Below are 24852 nucleotides of genomic sequence, written 5' to 3'. Positions count from 1 at the left end.
TTGGGCTAGGACATCCTATAAAATTGTGTGCTTCCAACTTTGTGACAACAGTTTGGTCAAAGCCCACATATAGGTGTGATAGTTAGGTGCCCACAAGCTTTTGGCCATATAGTGTATATTAGATCAAAACTGCACCTTTCCTCACTAATATGATATATTGCAGGTGTAAGATATTACAATGGTGGCCCCAAAAGGTCATTGTCTTAATGCTTGCATTCAATTGCATACTTATAATAAGAAAGGGCCCTTCCCAGGGAGGCAGCCATAGATGGGGTGTGAGATAAATAGTCAGCAATGCTGGAAAGTCTGGGCATGAGAGTTCAGGAACCATTACAGCCAAAAGGAGACAAAAAATAACTCATTTACTTTAAGGAGGCAACATTCTGACTTGACCTTAAGATATCTTGGCATCACCTCCAAGAACAGCAGGAGTGGGGCCACCTGGCATCATTTGCATGGGAAGCAACAATTTCAGTGCTATATATTGTGGGGTTTTGTGGATTTTCAGGGTTCAGTCTGACTCTGCTGATCCCAGAGTGCTTTTTCATGCTTTGTCACTGCTTTTTACTGTAATAAAGACTTGTGTTGGAAGATGTCATCTTTTTTCTTACACAGGTTGTAGAAAGGATTACAACAACAACTTTCAGAACAATGACAAAATTTCATTCCACATTCAGGGGAGGTACAGTGTCAAATCTGTAGTGTTATTTAGTAAAACAACAGTTGATGAAGATGCCAGTGACTTGAACAAAACTAAACTGATGACCGAGATTCTGCAGTATGGAAACAATGGACACTGTGCTATGGCGGAAGGCAGCGCGTCGGCTCTTTTTAAGTGCAAGTGCTATAGGTATAAAATATTGTTCTTTGTTCCTTGTGGATAAACCATATTTGTTTAACAACACCTGAGTAAACTGTTAATTTGTTGAACAAGAAAAAACAGTTGCTCTAATCTGGTGGGCTCTTTGAGTTTTTACAGTTACTATGATGCCATATGTCACATGACAATGCCAACATGGCACAAGTAGTATGTCCGGATTGTATTCATACTCAACACATATACTGGTCAGTACATACTGTATCAACAGCCAAGCAGTAGGTACTGAATCAAATGCAAAAGGTACTGTCACAGTATGCGATTTTGGACACAGCTTTGGTTTGAGCCCTGGGTTTTACATTTGAAGACTGCAAAAAGGATAAAACTTTTCAAAACTTTTCATACGTTTCAAACAAGTTACACAGACTTGGTCCTATGTACACTATGGAGCACGCAAAGATACAGTGGACATAAAAAGTCTACTCCTGTTAAAATTGCAGGTTTTTGTGACCTAAAACTGTAACCAAGATAAAGCGTGTCAGATCTTTTCCCACCTTTAATGTAATATAGCAACCAACAAAATTCAAGTGAAAAACAAACAGAATTATTTTAGGCAAAAAATGAAAAATAAAAAACTTACAATAACCTGGTTGCTAAGTGTGCATGACGGTGCACAGAACTAACCAATCACATTTAAACTCATGTTCAAAGTAATTATCATACACTTGTCATCAATGTAATGATCCTGATTAACCCCAAATAAAGATCAGCTGCTACTGTAGGATTTTCTGGACATCAAAGAAACAAAGCATGTACAGGATCTCAGTTCAAAAAGTATTGCTCAGACAAAAGTACCAAAGAATTTCCAAAACATTAGATATACCATGGAACATGAGGAAAACTTATCAGGGAGGCTGCCACGAGACCTACGGCAACATTAATGGAATATCTGGCCAGGATTGGTCACTCCTTGCATGTGACAATCTCTCATATTCTTCACATCTTGGATATTTATGGAAGCATGGTGGTGGCAGCATCACGCTATGGGGCTGCGGCCCTAGTCAAGATATTTGGAGCTATCCATGATTCCATCTATCAATCTATTTATGCACAAAACCTGCACATCTCTGTTAGACAGCTGAAGATGAAGCAATATATCACCTTCCAGCACAATAACCACCCAAAGGATAAATCCAAGTCAACAAAGGTATGGCTTCAGAAGATCAACATTTTGAAATGGCACAGATCTAAATCCTATCAAAAACCTGTGGAATGACTTGAAGACAGCTGTCCAGAGGAGATCTCCTCTCACTTTGATAGATCTAGAGCATTTTTGCAAGGACGAGTGGGGAAAAAAAAGGCCAAATCTAGATGTGGTTGGTAGACTCTTACCCAAAACACTCAATGTTGTATTACAAACAAAAAGCGATTTAACAAAATTTTAAAGTTGTTTTTTCTTTTTTTTCCCACTAAAATGTTTCAATTTATTTTTGTTAAATTAAAAAAATTTATTTTGTTGGTTGCTAGATCACATTAAAGGTGGATGACTTATCCTGGTTTAATTTTTTACATAACAAAAACCTTCAATTTTAAAAGGGCTGTGTATACTTTTTATATCCATTGTAGAATAGCAGCACAAGCACTGTACTTCAATAAGTGTCAGGTGTAAAATACTAACTGAAACTATTTCCACAGCACTGTTTTCAACAAGCTTTAAGCAAAGCATCCATTATGGTTGTGGTGTTTAATAATCAAATCAAATGTTGCAAAAACCAACAATCCAATCACATGAACACTAAATAGTCAAGATAAACATTAATGAATACTAAAACCAGCTGCAATAATACATGAGTAGACTTTGACACATAAGTTGATGTGTCTATCAGTAACAGTTTGTTGGAAATGTACTTGTCCTCCTCATTAAAGCACCTTAATAAAGAATGGCAATTGTTAAAATAACAATAGTTTCAAAAAGCACTTTCCTAAACAAAATATTGAACAAATGACAAAAAAAAAATAAAAGAATTTAAATTATACCAACTTATTGCTGATATGGTTAAACTTTATAAAAAAAAAAAAAAAAAAGAAAAAAAAAAGAAAACACACACACACACTAAAAACACATTAAAAACACAAAAACCTATCCTACCCACTACATAATATTCTTGCTACTTTACACACACACGACACTTTCTTGTACTATGTCACTTGAAGGCAATTTTACTGAGGCATCAACAAGTTTGCTAACAAAACCTTTCTTTTTTTTTTTTATTTTATTCGCTGCGTTCTTTTGGCTCTCTGTATTTCATGTGGATGTAGTCAAATATGTCCTTCTCACTGTCCACCAACAAGGGCTCTCCAGGCACACCTAAAACACAGCATGGGGTAAAAATATATTTGCAAATTTGCTGTCATTTCAACATAATTGCCTGTTTATCCAATATCTGTCACTGTTTATCCAATATCTGTCAAAAGCATCAAAACAGATAAAAAAAAAGGCAGCAAAAAGCAAAACCTGCCATGTGAACACAGTCATTTGCAATCTCAATCTCAAAACAAGAATTATTTCTTTCCTTATTTATATTTTCTCACCAGTGACTCCTAGTGGACGAATAGTGTACTCATTAAGGGTGAAGCCTTTTTCAAGAGCATGGGTTCTCATATTCTTATTGAATATATCACTCCCAGTGAAGTAGAGCACACCACAGTAATATTGATCCTTAGGAATGAGCCTGTAGATATAAGACAAGATAATGATAGGATAATGAGAATATTCAGTGTATTCACATTAAAATTTAAAAAGTCTGAGTTCACTAATATGACTTTTTATATCATCCATAAAAAGGGATACATCTTTAAACAATTATACTATTTACTCTTGCAACACAGCAGCAAAAAAGAAACAAAGCAAGTACTGTGCAAAACAGGACATTCAAATGTATTTCAATTTCCTACTGCAATTTCTTATACAGCTAAAAATTGTTTTATTTTAAAGGTACAGGATGTAAAAAATTTTATATTTTAATACAATACAATAATACAAAATGTAAAAAAAAAATTCTCTGGTAGAAAAAATGCTATTACAAGCTTCTTGGAGAGGATCATTTTATAATGTGGGTTGTGCTCCACTGCACACATTAATCTCACGACTGCACAATGCACACAAAGTAGTATACCTAAATAATAAATAAAGTCACCAGTGGTATAGTGACACACTAGTTAATATGATATACAGTATTACTGAAGTGATAAGAATAAAACAACTTTGTGTACATCACTGTGGCTACATCAGTTACTGAGTACCAGGTGAAAGCACAAAACCTTTCAACCACAGCTTTATTTCTTGAATATTATTTAAATTTTTCCAAGTAATATTTTTTGAAGCCATAGAGCTTTCTATTCCTGAGCTTTCCACCAATAGAACATATTAGGTCTGAGCTGACTTTGATGCTTAGACCCCTAAATATAATAACTTTGATAATGTGGATTGTGATTTCCACCACTGGGTTGTGATTCCCAACACCAAAAATATGGCTTAACTGAATAATACAACCCCTGGCAAAAATTATGGAATCACCACACATAGAGGATGTTTACCCAGCTTTTTTACTTTATAGCAAACAAATCACAGATATGACACAAAAAGATTTTGTTTAATAGCTTAACATTCTGGCTTTGTGGAACATACATAAAAAAATTACTGACATTTTTTTTATTAATGGCATGTCTTTTTCCAAATCAAGTAGAGGACAAAAGTATGGAATCACTCAATGTTGAGGAAAAAATTATGGAATCATCAACAAAAAAAACCCACAATTAATACTTTGTTGCTCCTCCTCTGGCTTTTATTCTTTGAGGCATAGACCTCACTAATGAAAAACAATATTCCCCATCAATCTGGTTCCAACTTTCTCTAATAGCAGTTGACAGATCAGCTTTGCAGGGTGGAGCCTTAACATGGACCAGTTTTTTTACTTTCCACCATAAATTTTCAATTGGATTGAGATCCGGACTGTTTGCTGGCCATGTCATTGAGTTGATATGCCTTTCCTGAAAAAAAGCTTTAAAACTGTTTGCTCTGTGGCAAGATGCATTGTCATCCTGAAAAATTATTTCATCATCACCAAACCTATTTTCTATGGATGGAATGAGAAAATGTCCAAAATTTCACTGTATAACTGTGCATTGACTGCTGAGGTAATGACTGCCATCTCCCCTGGTCCTTTACCTGACATGCAACCCAATATCATAAATGAGTTGGGAAATTTGATTGATTCAGGCAGTCATCTTTATGTTTTGTTAGAACGGCACCAGACAAAAGTTCCAGCATCATCTCCTTGGCCAATGCAGATTCATGATTCATCACTGAATTTCACTTTCATCCAATCATCCACACTCCATGATTGCTTCTCCTTAGCCCACTGTAACCTTGTTTTCTTCTGTTTTAGTGCTGGTTTTCTTTTGGCTTTTCTATATATAAATCTCATTTCATTCAGCCGGTTTCTAACAGTTCTGTCACAAACATTGACTCCTGTTTCCGCCCATTTGTTTTTCATTTGTTTTGTTGTGCATTTTCTGTTTTCAGGGCATAGTGCTTTGAGTTTTCTATCCTGATGCTTTGACATCTTCCTTAGTCTGCCTGTATATCTACCTTTCATAACCTTCCCATTAAGTTTATACTTGCAACAAATTTTAGACACAGCTGACTGGGAGCAACCAACCTCTTTGGCCACACTCCATGTTGAAATTCCTTGTTGAAGGAGTTTTATAATCCTTTCCATTGTTTCAACTGACAACTCTCTCATTGGAGCCATGTTTCCTTTCAATTAGCCAAGTCCAACAGCCCATTAAAGTGTGTAAGCACTCCCTTTTAACTGCTGACTTATTAGCATTTTTAGACTTGTCCCAGTATTTGTTTTAGAAATGGAAGTTAAAAATTGATTCCATAATTTTTTCCTCAACATTGAGTGATTCCATAATTTTTTTCCTCTACTTGATTTGGAAAAAGATATGCCATTAATAAAAAAAATGTCCTTGAATTTTTTTTATGTATATTTCACAAGCCAGAATGTTAAGCTATTGAACAAAACCTTTTTTTGTGTCATATCTGTGATTTGTTTGTTTGCTGTAAAGTAAAAAAGCTGGGTGAACATCCTATAAGTGTGGTGATTCCATAATTTTTGCCAGGGGTTGTATTTTATGTTTAATTAATCATTATACTTCAGCTGAATAGGTTGTGTCAAGAACTTCTCCTATTTTTCAAAGCATAATTATATGTTTTGAAAAATAGGAAAGGTTCTTGGCACAGCCTATTCAGCAGAAGTATAATGAGCACAAAATGGCCTCTTAGTGATTATTATACACCTGATATCAATACGGCGATGATCATGATCCTTCTCTTCCTCAACTCCTCTTTGCAGCTGGCATACACCCTGAAGTAAGACAAGCATAGAGTTCTATTAGAGTGAAAAAGAGAGAGACAATGAGAGAAAGAGAATAGGAACTGCTCTCACCATGAACTTTGTTTCTCCTTTGGACAATGTATCAGTGACAAAGCCAATAGACTCAAGGTGCTCCACCACTGCACGGAGCAGCCTGGGCTAGAAAAAAAGAGAATAAGAAGGTGAAAGGTGAAAAACAAGGCACTCCACCCCTAACCCCTCAATTTTTTCCACATTTTGTAGTATTACAACCCAGAACTGAAATGGAATTAGCTAGGATAATACACTCACTGTCCACTTTAATAGGAACACCTGCTACTTTATGTAGTTATCCAATCAGCCAATCATGTGGCATCAAACATCAGAATGGGGAAAAAGAGCGATCTGTCACTTTAACTGTGGCATGGCTGTAAGTACTAGATGGACTGGTTTGAGTATTTCAGAAACGGCTGATTTCCTGGGATTTTCACACACAACAGTCTCTACAGTTTACAAAGAATGGTGCAAAATATAAGATGAGAGGTCAGAGGAAATGGCCAGGTTCAAGGCTATCTTGGGCACAGGCTCACCCAAACTGAACAGCTGAAGATTAGGGGCAAAAAAAAAAAAAAAAAAAAAATCACCTGGTCTTTTTCCAGTGTTCAATTGTCCAGTTTCAGTGTGTCTGTGCCCGTCTTGTTCTTGGGTGACAGGAGTGGAACCTGATGTGGTCTTCTGCTGTTGTAGCCCATTCAGCTCAAAGTTTGATGTGTTGTGCATTCTGAGATGCTTTTCTGCTCACCACAGTTGTAAAGAGTGCTAATTTGAGTTACTACTGACTTCGGGTCAGCCAGACCAGTCATTCTTCTCTGATCTCTCTCATCAACAAGGTGTTTCAGCCTGAAGACCCTCTGCACGAGGATGTTTTTTGTTTTTCTCTAAATTCTGTGTAAACGCTAGAGATTGTTATGAAAATCCCAGGTGATTAGCAGTTTCTGAAATACTCAATCCAACCCATCTGGCACCAACAACCATGCCATGGTTAAAGTGAATGAGATCCCATTCTGATGTTTGATGTGAACATTATCTGAAGTGATATTACACCAATAATATATATTGTTATATTGTTGTATATGTTTATAGATATTGATGTTAGTTGCTGTTATCAGGCATTCTGGTTTAGAATTATTATTGGAACCTCTGTAATTATTTGCACTTATTTATCTGTTAAGGAGCATAATTGTGCCTGTTATAATTGCAGCAAAAGCATATTACTGCTTAATGTTCTTTGTATAATTACAGCTGAGATTTCAATATTGTTATTTTTCTTTCTATAGTAACCACACCTTGATCCACATGTTAAGACGAATTCTGAAATAAAGAAGTAAAATGGGAACCATTTTTCTAATGCATTCTAATCGATGCCCCACAGTGATCACACTTTTAACCAAGTTATCAAGAGTGAACTTTATTACAGTGTATGTCATAAATTTACACAAAATAGCCCTAATGGGGCTAATATTGAAGTGGGAGAAAAATCAATATGGTTTACAAATTAAAAAATGTACAAGTTGTGACCCCTCCCACTTCAATATTATGGGCTGTTTTGTGTAGATTCTGTGTAGACCCTTTATATACGCACACTCCACTTTCTACCTCAACAGGCTTGACGATGCCGTTTAAATGTCTGACCGATGCAGGACAGCAAACTATATTTTTAATAACTTTCTATCATTAGCATTAAAATTATTTGCAACATTGATTTTACCCTCTTGTTAGCCATATATACATTGATAGATTTTTTTTCACGTAAATGAACTCAAAACATTCTCCATTTACCTTGACAGAAAGCATCTTTCAAGCAGGAAAATCGAGAGACAGGAGACAAGACTAATAAGATGGGGAAAGGGGGCAGGGCTTTGAGGATGTCCGTTAATATTGGAGAGATCAAAACACCTGTATAATTGTCAATCATTCCACATTCACAGAAAGAAAAAAAAGAAGACTGCTATTCTTGGGTATGTGGCAGCGGGGGCGTGGTCAAGCATCAGCTGCAGACAGAGAGGAGGTGGGTTGAATCGGTGGGTAATGCGTGATGATTCTCACGTGCGTCTCATTACCACCAGTATACTTATGTGTGTTTCTTTGTGGTATAGCTGACAAGCCCAGAGATCTACTAAAATGCCGCCTGCCTCCTGAGTCTTCCTCTGCACCCTTACACACCGGGTTTTACCGTGTATTTATGAGTGATAACTCGTAGCAGCGTACTCCAATGTAGAGTTCCTATTCAGAAGTTTGGCAGCTCTGTAGAAAAATGGCTCGTGTATAATTGAGAACTTACTTGTTTTTGGGATTGGGAGGTAAAGTCTGGGTGAGTCAGCAGTATATCAATATCTCCACTCGACTCTGCTCCTGAAGATGCCATAGAGATTATATTCAATGTGTTTATCCTCATACACAGTGTGTGGAGAAGAGATTGTTCTTTATATTGTAGAAGAGCTGTGAACTAGCAATTAAAAAGTATAGTAATGGCTACAGAATGATTTGTAACTACAGAGTAGTTAACCTCGCCTGTAGCTGCCACAGATGGTGCCAATGTACTGTGGGTCAAGCTGCTCCAACTCATGTAATATCAAAGCCTGGAAAAAAACATCCAGATACAATAATATGGTAATTTATTTAGATTTCAAAATGCTGAACTGATGAGACTTTATTAACATAAACTACCTCCATTTTCTCCATCTCTGAGCGGGGAATTCTCTTCTCAAATTCTTCAAAATATCTTTATAAAAAGTACATAAATAAAATACCACCAATGAAAATAATTCACTTAGCTATCACTAATATATAAATATATATACAAAAATCATCAATCTATATCACTGGCTTAATCTGACAGATTACACACTTACTTTAGGCCAATCTGTTGATGATGATTCAGCTTATGTTCAATCTTCTTCAGATCTGAAAAGCAGGCCAATGAAAAAGCAGGGCTGTGGCCACGGAGGTAAACAATTCAACAGAAATGAATGTAGAGAAAATACAGAAGACAAACCATCTAGGGTCCTGACACCTTCATCATAGAACTTCCTTGCAGCAGCCGGGCTAAACAGAGAATGGATGAAAGAGAATTAGTATAACTGGTAGATTATACAAAAATAGTTGTTATGTAAACCAAAATGAACCTACCCTATTCCAGTCACTCTAGTTAAAAAGTTGATAGAGGAGCTGGTGTCATCATTGCGAATCTACAAGTGATAAAATAAGACACCAGTAAGACAACACTTGCAGTTTTTTTTTTTTTCCCTACCTCTCTGCTCATTTGAGGCAAATATATGCCAGCTATAAAGATGTATGTGTATATGACAAGAATGATAAATACAAGTGGTCCTTACAAGAGCGTAAGCATTACTTTAATGTTCAGACCCATGCACAAGGCCATTAACGCTCAACTGCTCAGTCCTATTTGGATAAACCTGTCTGCCAAATAAATAAGACCTTTTCCAGTTTGCGGAGTTTCCCTGTGGTTAAATACTCATCAATTTTCTCAGCAATCTTTGCACCAACTCCATCCTAAAGGCATAAGAGAATTTTTTTTACAGGTTACAATTCTACAGGTGACAATGCCCTTATTTTTAATTTCAACAAATATCAACAGACCATATTAAATAATAAATAATAAGGAAACACTGCTTACTTACCAGTTTCTTGGCTTCAGTGCCACTTTTGATTTTATGTGGGTACTTAGCAATCACAGAAGCAGCTTTTCTGAAAAGAATGCATGAACACAGTGTAGGTCACATCTGCAATTTATTCAAGTATCACCATTCAAGTACTTTTACCAGTAACCTAATCCGATATACAAATAGTTTAGCCAAAACTAGCTAACACTGAAAATGCAGCAAATAATAATTTTGTCTGAATAAGTGACTAATGTTGATTTACCTGTATGCATTGTACTTATGGATGGCCCTGTTTACATTTTTTTCATAATTGGCCAGTTCTAAAACAAAAGAGAAGAAAAAGTGGCAGTTCAGAAATGTAGATTAGGGCAAAGAGGAGCAACATTAAAGAAAAACATTTTCATTTTCTCTTACACACAAACACACAAATTACATTTACCATATGCTTTGGTCATTACATTAACTATGCATGCTTTTTATTAACATGCTTTTACAACTAGCATCATTCTGCTTGTAAAAGCACTGCTCCTTAACACTTAGTATAGCCAGTCTGTATTCATTGGTTTTCATTCTGAAATGAAAATGGAAAAACAAGGAAACACTGTTTTTTTTCCTTAGCTAAAATAGGAAATTAATTCATTTTTATTAAGTTATTTAAAAAACCTACTTGTTTTAGCACACAAAGTCTAAAAATCATATATTCATGAAACCAAATATGAAATGGCCACTGCAGTACATTTCAGTGTGAACAGAGTAAGAAGTACTAGATGGCTATTCTAAAGACTATTCTCTGGTTATGACATTTTCTTTGGTACCATTTTGTTTTCATAAAGATATAATAAATATGGGATTAACATATTCATAAATAAATTGAAAAATTCACAATTATCACATTATTCAAAAAGTATTTTGTCAGCTGCCATATGGCTCTCTTTTACAGTTACCCTCTTGCTAAAAAGCATGTAGTGATCCATATTAGCAGGCAACGTTTTTCACTGTTTTCATCAATTGCCCAGTTTCTATGAATAGACTGTGCCTAATATAGCCTCAGATCCCTGTTCCTGGCTGACAGCAGTGGAACCTGATTGTGAACCTGATTCTGTTGTTGTAGCCCATCTGCCTCAAGGGTCTGCTTCAAGGTAGCCTTCCTGTCAGCTCAAAACTGGTATGGTCATTTTCCTCTTACCTCTCATCAACCTCGGGGTTTCCACCCGAGGAACTGCCTCTCACTGCATGTTTGTTTGTTTGCTTGCTTTTCGCACCATTCTCTGTAAACTGTAGAGACCCTTGTGCTTGAAAATCCCAGGAGATCAGCAGTTTCTGAAATACTCAAACCAGCCCTTCTGGCACCAACAACCATTCTGATCTTTGATTTAAAGATTAACTGAAGTACTCGACCTGTAGCTGATTTTATCCCTTGCGCTGGAATGAATGAGTAACCGATTAAAAAGCGAAAGCTTGTGAAATTTAGAAGTCTGGGATAGCCCTATCAAAACACCTCACCTTTATCGTTACCCACGCCAGCTAACTAAAATGCAGCTACCCAACCAGATAAAGGTGCAACTGTTTAAAGATGGATTAAAGCTAAATGTATTCGATACATTTAATACAAGTCAGCAGTGTCATTAAAATGCACAGACCGCAGCGGGAAACAACATTAGCCAACCGGCGCAGACAGCTGGCTACCCACATTCACACAATACTGTTCAGCTAATTACCCAGCTATCTGTACTAGCTGTTTGGACTGTCAAGGCAACCCTACGCTTACCAACAAGAAAGTCCGTGATTCCCTCATTTAAAGTTTCTTGCGGCGCTTTCCGTTTACTCATCGCTGTTCTTGACGTTCAGTAACGAATCACTTAGGAGTGTTTTTATTTAATCAATGTCAGACAAATGAGTCAGACGAGGCTTAAAGCCTGAAAACAAAGCGATTTCTCACAGCTCGTCGCGACAATAAGACGTCACTAATGCCGTCGATGACTCGACTGCATAGTATAAGATGCAATGGACTCTATGCCCGGCTTACTGCTTACGTATTTCCGCTAAAATCTTCCGGCATAGTATTCTCCAATTAATATATATATTATATATAAAATATTGTTCAAATTGTTACTGCAATAATTGTTACTTTAGTTATTATTTTGGAATAAATGTAAAAATGCATAAAATACTATGAAATGTATAATTAGTATTTAAAATATTAAATAGAAAAAATAATAATAAAATACAAAATATAATTATATTTGTCCTCTCTTTTTTATGTTTTATATATATATATATATATATATATAGTAACAATAATTGTTAACAATAATTGTTACTTTAGTTATTATTTTGGAATAAATGTAAAAATGCATAAAAATTTAAAACACCACCGCACACCACTATATATATATACTATATATATATATAGTGGTGTGCGGTGGTGTTTTAAAATGAGGAGGCAGTATATATATATATATATATATATATATATATATATATATATATATATATATATATATATATATATATATATATATATATATTTACTAATGCATTATTAAAATCAAACGTGTTTGTTAACATTAGTTAATGCACTGTGAACTAACATGAACTAACAATGAACAGCTGTATTTTTATTAACTAACGTTAACAAAGATTAATAAATACTGTAATAAATGTTCATTGTTTGTTCATGTTAGTTAACACATTAACTGATGTTAACAAATGACACCTTATTGTAAAGGGTTACTAATATTTTTTTATTTGTGAACTGATGTTCAGCTATTCTTTTTAAGTCAACTTATTTTCAGGTCATCGTCATAAAAGCTCTGTAAACACAAACTGTAAGACACGAAGATATCTTTCATTTCATCAAACTGAATGCTCACTAAAAACTAACAGTCATCACGTTTTCAGGCCACTTCAAGTTTTCATTTTTGACGTGACACAAAGCAGTGATATCTAAGAGGGTGAGTTGTTTACTTACTTTATAATTAGTCAGTAACGCTATCATTTTGTCCATTCAGGCCGAGAGCTCGCACGAAAACAAGAGGCGGGATTTATCGAACGAACCTATCACATCCAATCATAACCGATCATATCCAATCATAACCTATCACATCCAATCATAACTTTATCATATCCAATTATAGCGCGATGGAGGCGTTGCCTCCTCTCACGTGACTTTCCCCCATTCATTCTCAATTACCCCAACTAAACCCACGCCACGTTATGGCGTCTCTGTTATAGTCAATGGGCTGAGGGGAGGCAAGCCTCCGCTGTAACTTTACCTGCGGGTGTCGCTGTTGGACAGTGTTACTTTATAAAAACGAGTGACTTTTTACATTATACTTTTAATGTCATTTTTAGTAATATTTGCGTCGAGTTGCAATATCGATTATTTTCTCATCCAATTTTTTGAGGAGACACTGCCTCCCTTGCCTCCTCGGAAGAAACGCCCCCACTTTTTTTTTACATTTAAACCAAATACTTTAATTAAATTTTAATTAAAATTTGTAAAAAAAAAAAAAAAAAAAAAACTGCATTAAAACCTCTTTAACTGGCACAATTCGTTTATACCAGCATTTGTCATGTACAAGATCTTAGTCAATTATATCTTCATTACGATACCAACAATGCGTCTTACATTTTTTGGTAGCGTGAAAAAACTAACATCTACCTTACAAGGAAAAGTTCAACCTCCTGGACCCTGATGCGTCAGATTCATTCAGTACTCGCCCTGTGTTTATGTCAGAGTCTCTGTGAATGTTCCTGCGAGCCGGGTCTCCGTCATGCTGTTTCTTGAGTGTGTTTTTAAACGTCTTAAACAGCTGAACGTGCGCTCTGCAGAAGCAGTGGAGACAGGCATGAGAGACTGTCACGAAAACTCCTTAAATCGCGGAAAAGACAAACATGACAAGGGTCTCGTCAATCACATTTTTCAAAAATAATTATTGTTTCCTAACAGGTTTGTCTAAAACTCATACCGCCCCGTCTTCGTCTTTAATTGATTAAGCAAACAGATTGTCCCACCCCAAACTCACGCCATTGGTTCAGCCAGAATTTGATAGGTTTCCCCGCATTTTATCCGGTCTGTAATTTTTTTCGATGTATTTTTATTTAGTGTATTTTATGTGTCATTTTTTCCAGTGTATTTTGTCATCCAGAAAATTACACACATCGCCTTTCATGATTTAGAAATGACGTTATAAAATTGAAATATGGGTGACGGTAGAGTAGGCAGTATGCGTGTTCTGCGTACAGTAAGGGCGCCACTCATTCTAACGGCTCTGGTCAGAAAGGGGGCCTAGGGGACCTCCATACTTTCCCCGTTTGGTATTTAAATGGTCTCTCCGTATAAGTAAGCTATTAAGGAGCACGCTATAGTGACTGCCCTCGGACTGCAGAGTGTATGTGTGTGTGTGTGTGTGGTTTATTCCGAAACGCAGCACTTCACGGTTGTGACTCGATACGCGCACGGAGATGGCAAGAGATGGCGCAGCCAAAATCGGGATATCAAAAGAGGAAACAAAAATGGGAAAAAGAGGAGAGAGCAAGACGGAGAAGACTGCTAGTCACCCAGTTTTTCAACAGAAAAGGTGGTATATGTTCCCTATTTTGTGCTATGATTCTGAAGTTAGTTCGTATGAAGCTGTCAGAATATCCGAAGTGCATTGTTTGTTATTACTGACATACAGTTAACTGATTTGGGTCTCGAGTTCATCTCCTGAGTCAATGATCCTGTCGCTGTTTTAGTTTATTTCCGCGTTTTTGTTGTTGTTTTTTTTTCTGGAAGTAAATTTGTTCTTTTACAAGCTATTCCTTAAAAACCTATAAACTGTGAGATATGCTAGAATGTGTATGTAATACTTCTTATTTCCCGTGTTCCTGCATTAACCTGAAGGCAGAAAAGACCAAAAAGAGAGTAAAGACATGGTTATGGAGTAGTTCAGCCTGTAGTCTGTGTCTCATCTATTACCAATATATGACAGAGTTCACAGAGACATTACATGGTGTCAGAAGTAAACAAAAATGGAGCAGCTAAGGCCTCCGAACAGTTTGTGCTTTGAAGGAAATCTAGTGGAAAACTGGAGAACATGGATTCAAAAGTTTGAGCTCTGTCTCACGGCAACTGGCATTGCCCAGAAAAGTAAGAAGATAAAGAGAGCAATTTTCTTTCATGTAGCTGGCGAAGAAGCTATAAAGGTATTTAATACCATGGACTTTGGTGATGGTGAGGATACATTGGATGTGCTCAAGGAAAAGTTTAGACGTCACTGTGAACCACGTAAGAACATTATGTATTTGAGGCACATGTTTTTCACAAGAACACAGGGACAGAACGAAAAGATTGATGCATATGTGACTGACCCAAAAAATAAAGCCAAAGAGTGTGAGTTTGCGCAGTTAACGGAGGAGCTAATCAAAGATCGCATTGTATGTGGTGTGAACTGTGACAACATCAGAGCTAGGCTACTTAGAGAACCCAATTTAACCTTGGCAAAAGCTGTAGATATCTGTCGTGCTAACAAAGCAAAACAAAGCCACATGAAAGCATTGCATGAGAGAATAAAATTTCAGATCATAGAGTAAGACTCACAAGCAATTCTAGGCAGAGAAGCATGCTCGAAGTTACGTCTGATAAAACGAGTGTACAAAGTGGAGAACAATGGAAACACTGATATAATAAGTGAAAACAAAGATGTGTTTACTGGACTAGGTTGTGTACCAGGATAACACCATATACAGCTCAATCCAGATGTTGTTCCAGTCATTAACTCACCAAGGAAAGTGCCTGTGATATTGAAAGAATGGGTCAAAACTTAACTGAAAAGAATGGAAGACCTTGGAGTCATAGTGAAGGAGTCAGACACTACGGAATGGGTAAATAGTATGGTCATAGTGGTAAAACCTAACAAAATCTGAATCTGCATCGACTTAAAAGATCTTATCGGGGCAATCAAGAGAGAACACTACCCATTACGTACAGTGGAAGAGACTGGGGTAGAAATGCCAAATGCTAATGTCTTTTCAGTTTTAGATGCCAATCATAGGTTCTGGCAAGTGCAGTTAGATGAAGAGAGCTCCAGGCTATGCACATTTAATACCCCATTCTGAAGGTATCGACTTCATTTTTGTGTCTTCTCAGCTCCAGAAGTTTTCCAAAAGTGTATTGCCCAAAGACTGGAAGGCTTGGAAGGAGTTGTGAACATAGTAGATGACATCTTGGTCTGAGGTGAAAACGTGGAACAACATGATAAGAGACTGAGATTCCTGTTAGCCCAAGTCAGAAGATCAATCTGAAATTGAACAAAGAAAAATGCAAAATCAGACTGACAGAAATTCGCTATGTTGGAAAAGAAAAGGTACTAGTGATATTGAATATCCCTGCGCCAGAAGACAAAGTGGCACTGATGAGATTTCTTGGCTTGGTTCAGTATTTGGCAAAGTTTGTCCCAAACCTCTTTGATGCTAGTGCGCCTCTAAGGAAGCTTTTGGAAAGTGAAGTTGCATGGCACTGGGAGTCAAAACAACAGCAGAGCTTTGAAAAACTGAAGCAACTTGTAAGTAATGACCCAGTACTCAAACACTATGATGTTAGAAAAGAAGTAACGTGGATGCAAGTTCCCAAGGCTTGGGAGCAGTTGTAATGCAAGAGGGTCAGCCAGTGGCATATGGCTCAAGAGCTCTTACTGATTGTTAGAAGAGATATGCACAGATAGAGAAAGAGTGCTTAGCAATAGTGTGTGAATGTGAAAAATTCCACCAGTACATCTACGGTAAGGCAGTGTAAGTGGAGACAGATCACAAACGTCTTGAGACAGTGTTCAAGAAGACACTACACAAGGCACCTCCAAGACTCCAAAGAATATTAATGAAATTGCACCCTTATGATTTGCATGTCAACTACAAGCCTGGTAAGGAATTACAGATTGCAGACACACTGAGCAGAGCTTATCTGAATGAGCAGTCAGAGCAACTCTTAGAAGATGAATTACATATACAGTCAGGTCCATAAATATTGGGACAGTGACACAGTTTTGGTAATTTTGCCTCTGTACACCACCACAGTGGATTTGAAATGAAGCAGTCAAGATGTGACTGAAGCGTAGACTTTCAGCTTTAATTCAAGGGGTTTAACAAAAATACTGCATTAACCGTTTAGGAATTACAGCCATTTTTTTTACAGAGTTCCTCCATTTTCACAGGCTCAAAAGTAATGGGACAAACTAATATAATCATAAATATTACGATTATTTTTATTACTTGGAGGTAAATCCTTTGCAGTCAATGACTACCTGAAGTCTGGACCCCATGGACATCACCAAATGCTGAGTTTCCTCCCTTGAGATGATTTTCCAGGTCTTTACTGCAGCCATCTTCAGTTGCTGCTTGTTTGTGGGTCATTCTGCCTTCATATTTGTCTTCAGTAAGTGAAAAGCAGCTCAGTTGGGTTGAGGTCAGGTGACTGACTCGGCCATTTAAGAACATTTAATTTCCAAGCTCTTGGTCTGCTTTCACAGTATGTTTTGGGTTGTTATCCATCTGTACTGTGAAGCGCTGTCCTATCAGTTTTGCAGCATTTGACTGAATCTGAGCAGAAAGTATAGCTCTGTACACTTCAGAATTCATCCTGCTACTTCTATCAACAGTCACATTATCAATAAACCCCAGTGACCCAGTTCCATTGGCAGCCAAACATGCCCATGCCATAACACTGCCTCCACATGTTTGACGGATGATGTGGTATGCTTTGGATCATGAGCCCTTCCTTTCCTTCTCAATACTTTTGTTTTCCCATCATTCTGGTACAAGTTAATCTTGCATCAGAACTGGTCAGCCTTTTTTTAGAGTTTTTTTTAGCAAAGTCTAATCTGGCCTTTGTGTTCTTGAGTGTTACCGGTGGTTTGCATCTTGAGGTAAACCGTCTGTATTTACATTCATGAAGGTGGCTCTTGATTGTAGACTTTGACAATGATAGGCCTACCTCCTCCAGAGTGTTCCTGACTTGGCTAGATGTTGTGAAGGGGTTGTTCTTCAATAAGAAAAGAATTCTGCAATCATCCACTTTAGTTGTTTTCTGTGGTCTCCCAGGCCTTTTGGTGTTGCTGAGCTTGCCAGTGCATTCCTTCTTTTTAAGAATGTACCAAATTGTTGATTTGGCCCTCCTAAAGTTTCTGCTATCTCTCTGATGGGTCTGTTTTGGTTTTTCAGCCTAATGATGGCCTCCTTCACTTGCATCAACACCTCTTTGGACGGCATATTGAGAGTTCCCATGAACAGCTACCAAATGCAAATTCAACACTTGGAATCAGCTCCAGACCTTTTATCTCCTTAATTTATCATGATATAAGGAGGAAACAGGCCACAGCTGGCCATGAAACTGCTTATCAGGCAATTGTCCCATTACTTTTGAGCCTGTGAAAATGGAGTAACTCTGTAAAAAATGGCTGTAATTCCTAAACGGTTAATGCAATATTTTTGTTAAACCCCTTGAATTAAAGCTGAAAGTCTACGCTTCAGTCACATCTTGACTGCTTCATTTCGAATCCACTGTGGTGGTGTACAGAGGCAAAATTACCAAAACTGTGTCACTGTCCCAATATTTATGGACCTGACTGTATATACACACACATATACATATATACAGTTAGGTCCGGAAGTGTTTGGACAATGACAGAGTTTTTGTGATTTTGCCTTTATACTCCACCACAATGGATTTGAAATAAAACAATCAACATGTGATTCAGCTTTATTTTAAGAGGTTCCACAAAAATATGGCATTTACCATTTAGGAATTACAGCCATTCTGAGCAAAGTACCTCCATTTTCAGGGGCTCAAAGGTATTTGGACAAAGTGACATAATTGTAAATATAACCATAATTTTAATACTTGGATGAAAATCCTTTGCAGTCAATGACTGCCTGAAGTCTGGAGCCCATATTCTCAAAACTCAAATTCTGAGTTTCCTCCTTGGAGATGCTTTGCCAGGCCTTCATTGCAGCCACCTTTCAGTTGCTGCTTGTTTGTGGGTCTTTCTGCCTTCAGTCTTGTCTTCAGTAATTGAAAAGCATGCTCTATTGGGTTGAGATCAGGCGACTGACTTCGCCATTAAAGAATATTCCATTTCTTTGCCTTCAAAAAGTCTTGAGTTGCTTTCGCAGTATGTTTAGGGTCATTATCCACGTGCACCGTGAAGTGGCTTCCTATCAGTTTTGTAGCATTTGGCTGAATGTGAGCAGAGAGTATAGCCCTATACACCTCAGAATTCATCTTGCTACTTCTGTCAGCAGTCACATCATCAATAAAAAATCAGTGAGCCTGTTCCATTGGCAGCCATTACATGCCCATGACATAACACCTCCTACACCATGTTTGACACATGATGTGGTATACTCTGAATCATGAGCTGTTCCTTTCTTTCACCATACTTTTCTCTTTCCATCATTCTGGTACAAGTTAATCTTGGTTTCATCAGTCCAAAGAATCTTATTCCAGAACATGGGAGGCTATTTTAGAAGTTTTCTGGCAAAGTCTAATCTGGCTTTCCTGTTCTTGAATGTTACCAGTGGTTTGCACCTTGTTGTAAACTCTCTGTATTTACATTCATGAAGGCGTCTCTTGATTGTAGATTTTGAGAATGATACCCCTACCTTCTCCAGAGTATTCTTGACTTCTGTTGATGTTGTGAAGGGTTTTTTTTTCACCAAGGAAAGGATTCTGCGATCATCCACTTTAGTTGTCTTCTGTGGTATTCCAAGCCTTTCGATGTTGTTGAGCTCACCAGTGCTTTCTTTCTTTTTAAGAATGTACCCAACTGTTGATTTGGCCACACCTAAGGTTTTTGCTATCTCTCTTATAGATTTATGTTGTTTTTTCAGCCTAATGATGGCCTGCTTCACTTGCATTAAGATCTCCTTGGACTTCATATTGGTAGCTCCAGTCGAATAGCTGGCAAATGCCAACTCAGTACCTGATATCAACTCCAGACCTTTTATCTGCTTCATTTGTCTTGAAGTAACGAGGGAATGTACCGCACCTGGTCAATTAACTTCTTGTCAGTCAATTGTCCAAATATCTTTGAGCCCCTGAAAATGGAAGTACTTTGCTTAAAATGGCTGTAATTCCTAAATGGTAAATGCCATATTTTTGTGGAACCTCTTAAAGCTGAAAGTCAACACTTCGATCACATCTTGATTATTTTATTTCAAATCCACTGTGGTGGTGTATAAAGGCAAAATCACAAAAACTGCGTCATTGTCCAAATACTTCCGGGCCTGACTGTAGGTGTCTAATGTCCAAGTGGAAGTGTCCAATTCATATGGGATAGGTCTCTTAGCTCTGGAGCGATGCACTTTCGCATCTGCCATAATGAATTTTTGCTGGAGGTGTATGTTAATGCTGGACATATCTTCTTCCAGTTGTCTCCACAGACTCTGCTGCATCAGGGTATAACTGCTGCCTGTATGCGGGATCGCTTTTACTTCCTTCCCACCAACCATCAGCGGTACCTTGAGTAGGGAGGGTGTAATGAGACTGGAGTCATATGGCTGTGTGAAGGACACCCCGGCAATATCTCTGGGACCTCAACTTCCAGGTGGTTTCTTGCTACTCTTTTCTTTGGAGTTCTGCATACCAACCTTTTACCAAAAGTCCTTTGCTCCAATACAGCTCTTTTCTACCCTGGAGCCCATCTTGACCAGCTATTCCACTGTCATCACTGGCCCTCTTAGGCAGCCAGTTACTAAGGATGCAGCCTACCAATTCCTCTTCCATGATATCTGCCTTCCATTTCAAGCAGAGGAAGTTCTCACACTGTTCCAGAAAGCTGAGGACATCAGAGGTTTCAGTGGAGTCGCTGAAGGAGGGGAAGTCTAGGCATATGGCAGGTCTCCCACAGAATGAGGAAGCACCAGACAAGACATGAGAGGGTAAGGTGGTGGGTGGCTGGGTATATATGGTTTGGCTTTCTGTGTATGTACTGCTCAGAGTTGTAGGAGGTCGAACACATGCATGAGAGTTATCATTGTGGGATATTGATGGTGTATAATGGGAATATGAGGTGTAGCTGGGGAATGAGCATGTAATCTAGAAAATGTAGGGGTACTGGTTTGCCTAACCTTCTTAATCTGACTCTCCCACTTAGCATTCCTCCTGAAGAAACAATCTAAAACCTCCCTCTCGAGTTTTTACAAGGATTGCTGGAAAGAATCCTTCAGCATCTACAAGCTAGCCCCATTGCATCCCTTAAAGCGGCCTCCCTATTAAGAGTGCTGTCAACTGAATGTCTCTGACCCACCTCCAGAGTTTCAACGTGTGTTTTTAAGGCAAATAAATCACCTTTTACATGTTTAAACTCTGTCTGAAGTGTTTCCATTGTACATACATCAGTAATAGGACATTCACATCAGATTCTTCATCATCATCAGAGATATACAGTGAACTAAGCACTGATGTCATTTCAGCGGTGGGACTGCGCCTAGTTACACACGGGCCTACCGTAAAATCCACTGCAGGATCCAAGGTATTACCCTTGGCACTCCTGTCAACAGTGTTACTGTTTACATTGTGCTTAGTTGTGAACTCCATTTTTTTCTTTATAACAACACACACTAAAAAATTCCCTACCCAGGCCACCACTCTGTAACAACTTGCCCCTGAGAGGCACTGGTTACAATTAGTCCGGACTCTAGCAGTGTGCGGTTGAAGAGCAATTACAAACAAACACCAAATAATTTCATTAGTTTGTATTGTATTATGCAAAAGATAGCAACCAAGTATTTACAATAATCCCATGCACCCACAGTCTTTCTCGCTGTGTAAAAGTCCTGTTGTAAAAGTATATACAAATGATTACTGTCTCAAAGGATCATCCTCACCAGTGTCTCTGTCATGGTGAACGATCCTCTGAACCCCCTGGGCCAAATAATCCCACTGGCGAATGCCTCCATCATCCAAAAAAGGAAAAAAGGAAAAATAGTCCCACCAGTGTTCCTCAGCAGTGATCATGGGTAAGCGTGATGGTAATTTTGTTGTAAACAGCTGAGCATGCTTTCCTCCATTGTCTCTTTTCTGGCTTATATTCACTTCTGCAAACAACCACGTCGGCACGTGATGACGTGGCATGAAACGGTGACCTCGTTGGGATTCGTGAGCAAAAGACCACACAATTAATTACACACATAGGTATAAAATGCAACATTATGCAGCAGTTTTAAATAGTAATTGTACTGTCTTGCACTGTTGCACACGTTTGCACATGTGCACTTTATGTAGTCCTGTGTACAGTGGGGCAAAAAAGTATTTAGTCAGCCACCAATTGTGCAAGTTCTCCCACTTAAAAAGATGAGAGAGGCCTGTAATTTTCATCATAGGTACACTTCAGCTATGAGAGACAGAATGGGGGAAAGAATCCAGGAAATCACATTGTAGAATTTTTAAAGAATTTATTTACAAATTATGGTGGAAAATAAGTATTTGATCAATAACAAAAGTTCATCTCAATACTTTGTTATATACCCTTTGTTGGCAATGACAGAGGTCAAACGTTTTCTGTAAGTCTTCACAAGGTTTTCACACACTGTTGCTGGTATTTTGGCCCATTCCTCCATGCAGATCTCCACTAGAGCAGTGATGTTTTGGGGCTGTCGCTGGGCAACGCGGACTTTCAGCTCCCTCCAAAGATTTTCTATTGGGTTGAGATCTGGAGACTGGCTAGGCCACTCCAGGACCTTGAAATGCTTCTTACAAAGCCACTCCTTCGTTGCCCGGGTGGTGTGTTTGGAATAATTGTCATGCTGAAAGATCCAACCACGTCTCATCTTCAATGCCCTTGCTGATGGAAGGAGGTTTTCACTCAAAATCTCACGATACATGGCCCCATTCATTCTTTCCTTTACACGGATCAGTCGTCCTGGCCCCTTTGCAGAAAAACAGCCCCAAAGCATGATGTTTCCACCCCCATGCTTCACAGTATGTATGGTGTTCTTTGGATGCAACTCAGCATTCTTTCTCCTCCAAACACGACAAGTTGAGTTTTTATGAAAAAGTTCTATTTTGGTTTCATCTGACCATATGACATTCTCCCAATCCTCTTCTGGATCATCCAAATGCTCTCTAGCAAACTTCAGACGGGCCTGGATATGTACTGGCTTAAGCAGGGGGACACGTCTGGCACTGCAGGATTTGAGTCCCTGGCGGTGTAGTATGTTACTGATGGTAGCCTTTGTTACTTTGGTCCCAGCTCTCTGCAGGTCATTCACTAGGTCCTCCCGTGTGGTTCTGGGATTTTTGCTCACCGTTCTTGTGATCATTTTGACCCCACGGGGTGAGATCTTGCGTGGAGCCCCAGATCGAGGGAGATTATCAGTGGTCTTCCATTTTCTAATAATTGCTCCCACAGTTGATTTCTTCACACCAAGCTGCTTACCTATTGCAGATTCAGTCTTCCCAGCCTGGTGCAGGTCTACAATTTTGTTTCTGGTGTCCTTTGACAGCTTTTTGGTCTTGGCCATAGTGGAGTTTGGAGTGTGACTGTTTGAGGTTGTGGACAGGTGTCTTTTATACTGATAATGAGTTCAAACAGGTGCCATTAAAACAGGTAACGAGTGGAGGACAGAGGAGCCTCTTAAAGAAGAAGTTACAGGTCTGTGAGAGCCAGAAATCTTGCTTGTTTGTAGGTGAACAAATACTTATTTTACTAAGGAATTTACCAATTAATTCATTAAAAATCCTACAATGTGATTTCCTGGATTCTTTCCCCCCATTCTGTCTCTCATAGTTGAAGTGTACCTATGATGAAAATTACAGGCCTCTCTCATCTTTTTAAGTGGGAGAACTTGCACAATTGGTGGCTGACTAAATACTTTTTTGCCCCACTGTATGTCTTTGTAGTCTTATTTAGTCCTGTGTAGTCGGTACTGGGGTGTAACAATATTGTGTTATTATACAACAGTTCCAGTCCACTAATTGGTTTGCACAAGAGGCATTGCAAGAGTATTGAGTACAACAGCACTGGTACATGTTACTGTTTGTATCACTCTGCTTGTCTGTTTTTGCTACATAAAATTTTTCTGTGGGCTGTCAGTCTGTGTGTTGCATGACAACACCCAACGCTCTATCCAGCTGTGGCTCCTTTGAGGACTATTTTTGTTGACTGATCAAAAATAAACAAAATATTTGTCCATACTGTGTCTGAAATATCACTCAGTATTAATTTCTATTAATAAGTATTAATAATATTAATTAATTGTTTATAGAATTGTTGTATAAAAGCAATGTCACACTCACGCTGTTGTACTGATTAGTGAATAACATATAGAAGAGAAAGTCTTTATTTGTCACATATACATTACAGTACAGCAAAATTCTTTTCATATCCCAGCTTCTTAGGAGTTGGGGTCAGAGTGCAGGGTCAGCCATGATACAGTGCCCTTGGAGCAGGTAGGTTTAAGAGCCTTGCTCAAAGGCCCAGCAGTGGCAGATTGAGAATGTTGGCATTTGAACCCCCTTTGATAATGAAGACCCAAGTTTATGTTCTTGAAACATGGGAAGGCCTGATAAACTCACGCCTGTCTGCTAACCACTTGCTTGAAACATATGACTTTAATTGCCCTTTCAAATTTTCTCATAATCCTAGTGGTTCACATACTTTTTCTAGTCTTTTTTTCTATAAAAAGTTATTTGATGTTGGATAATTTTGATCAATAAATAAATGTAAAAACTATAATGTTTTAGGATCATTTATTTAATTGGGTTCTCTTTGTCTAGTTTTAGGACTTAGATGAAGACCTGATCACATTTCCGGTCAAATTTAGGCAGAAATACAGAAAATTGTAAAGGGTTGACGGACTGTAGTGGCACTGTACACGATATTCAAGTCCAAAACTGGAATTTTCTCTTACCCAGTCAGCTACTACAGGGTGTGTTTACAAAGAAATCATGTAG

General features: G+C 38.1%; 1 protein-coding gene and 1 long non-coding RNA gene across 3 annotated transcripts; one reads left to right on the top strand and one right to left on the bottom strand.

Moving 5' to 3' along the window:
- Nucleotides 1-641: 641 nt before the first annotated feature.
- polb (polymerase (DNA directed), beta) lies at nucleotides 642-11911 on the bottom strand. Its single transcript, XM_026925792.3, has 14 exons — nucleotides 11689-11911; nucleotides 10183-10240; nucleotides 9939-10005; nucleotides 9736-9810; nucleotides 9427-9485; nucleotides 9293-9342; nucleotides 9150-9201; nucleotides 8965-9019; nucleotides 8804-8876; nucleotides 8579-8649; nucleotides 6331-6417; nucleotides 6182-6249; nucleotides 3410-3549; nucleotides 642-3185 (listed from the first exon to the last, which is right to left on the bottom strand). The coding sequence occupies exons 1-14, from the start codon at nucleotides 11747-11749 to the stop codon at nucleotides 3091-3093; spliced, it is 1011 nt and encodes a 336-aa protein (XP_026781593.1). The 5' UTR covers nucleotides 11750-11911; the 3' UTR covers nucleotides 642-3090.
- A 1942-nt stretch (nucleotides 11912-13853) lies between these two features.
- LOC113533575 (uncharacterized) lies at nucleotides 13854-24091 on the top strand. 2 transcript variants are annotated; one of them, XR_008302164.1, is made up of 4 exons: nucleotides 13854-14503; nucleotides 16054-16468; nucleotides 20328-20837; nucleotides 21053-24091. It is a non-coding gene; the product is annotated as an uncharacterized LOC113533575 (long non-coding RNA). The 2 variants fall into 2 exon arrangements; XR_003403427.3 differs by lacking the exon at nucleotides 16054-16468 and having other exon boundaries at nucleotides 13884-14503.
- Nucleotides 24092-24852: the final 761 nt, after the last annotated feature.

The sequence above is a fragment of the Pangasianodon hypophthalmus genome, chromosome 8 (genome assembly GCF_027358585.1).
Source record: "Pangasianodon hypophthalmus isolate fPanHyp1 chromosome 8, fPanHyp1.pri, whole genome shotgun sequence".
Taxonomy (NCBI): Eukaryota; Metazoa; Chordata; class Actinopteri; order Siluriformes; family Pangasiidae; genus Pangasianodon; species Pangasianodon hypophthalmus.
The sequence above is the reverse complement of the archived record's forward strand: the minus strand, read 5'-3'. Positions and strand labels throughout refer to the sequence as shown.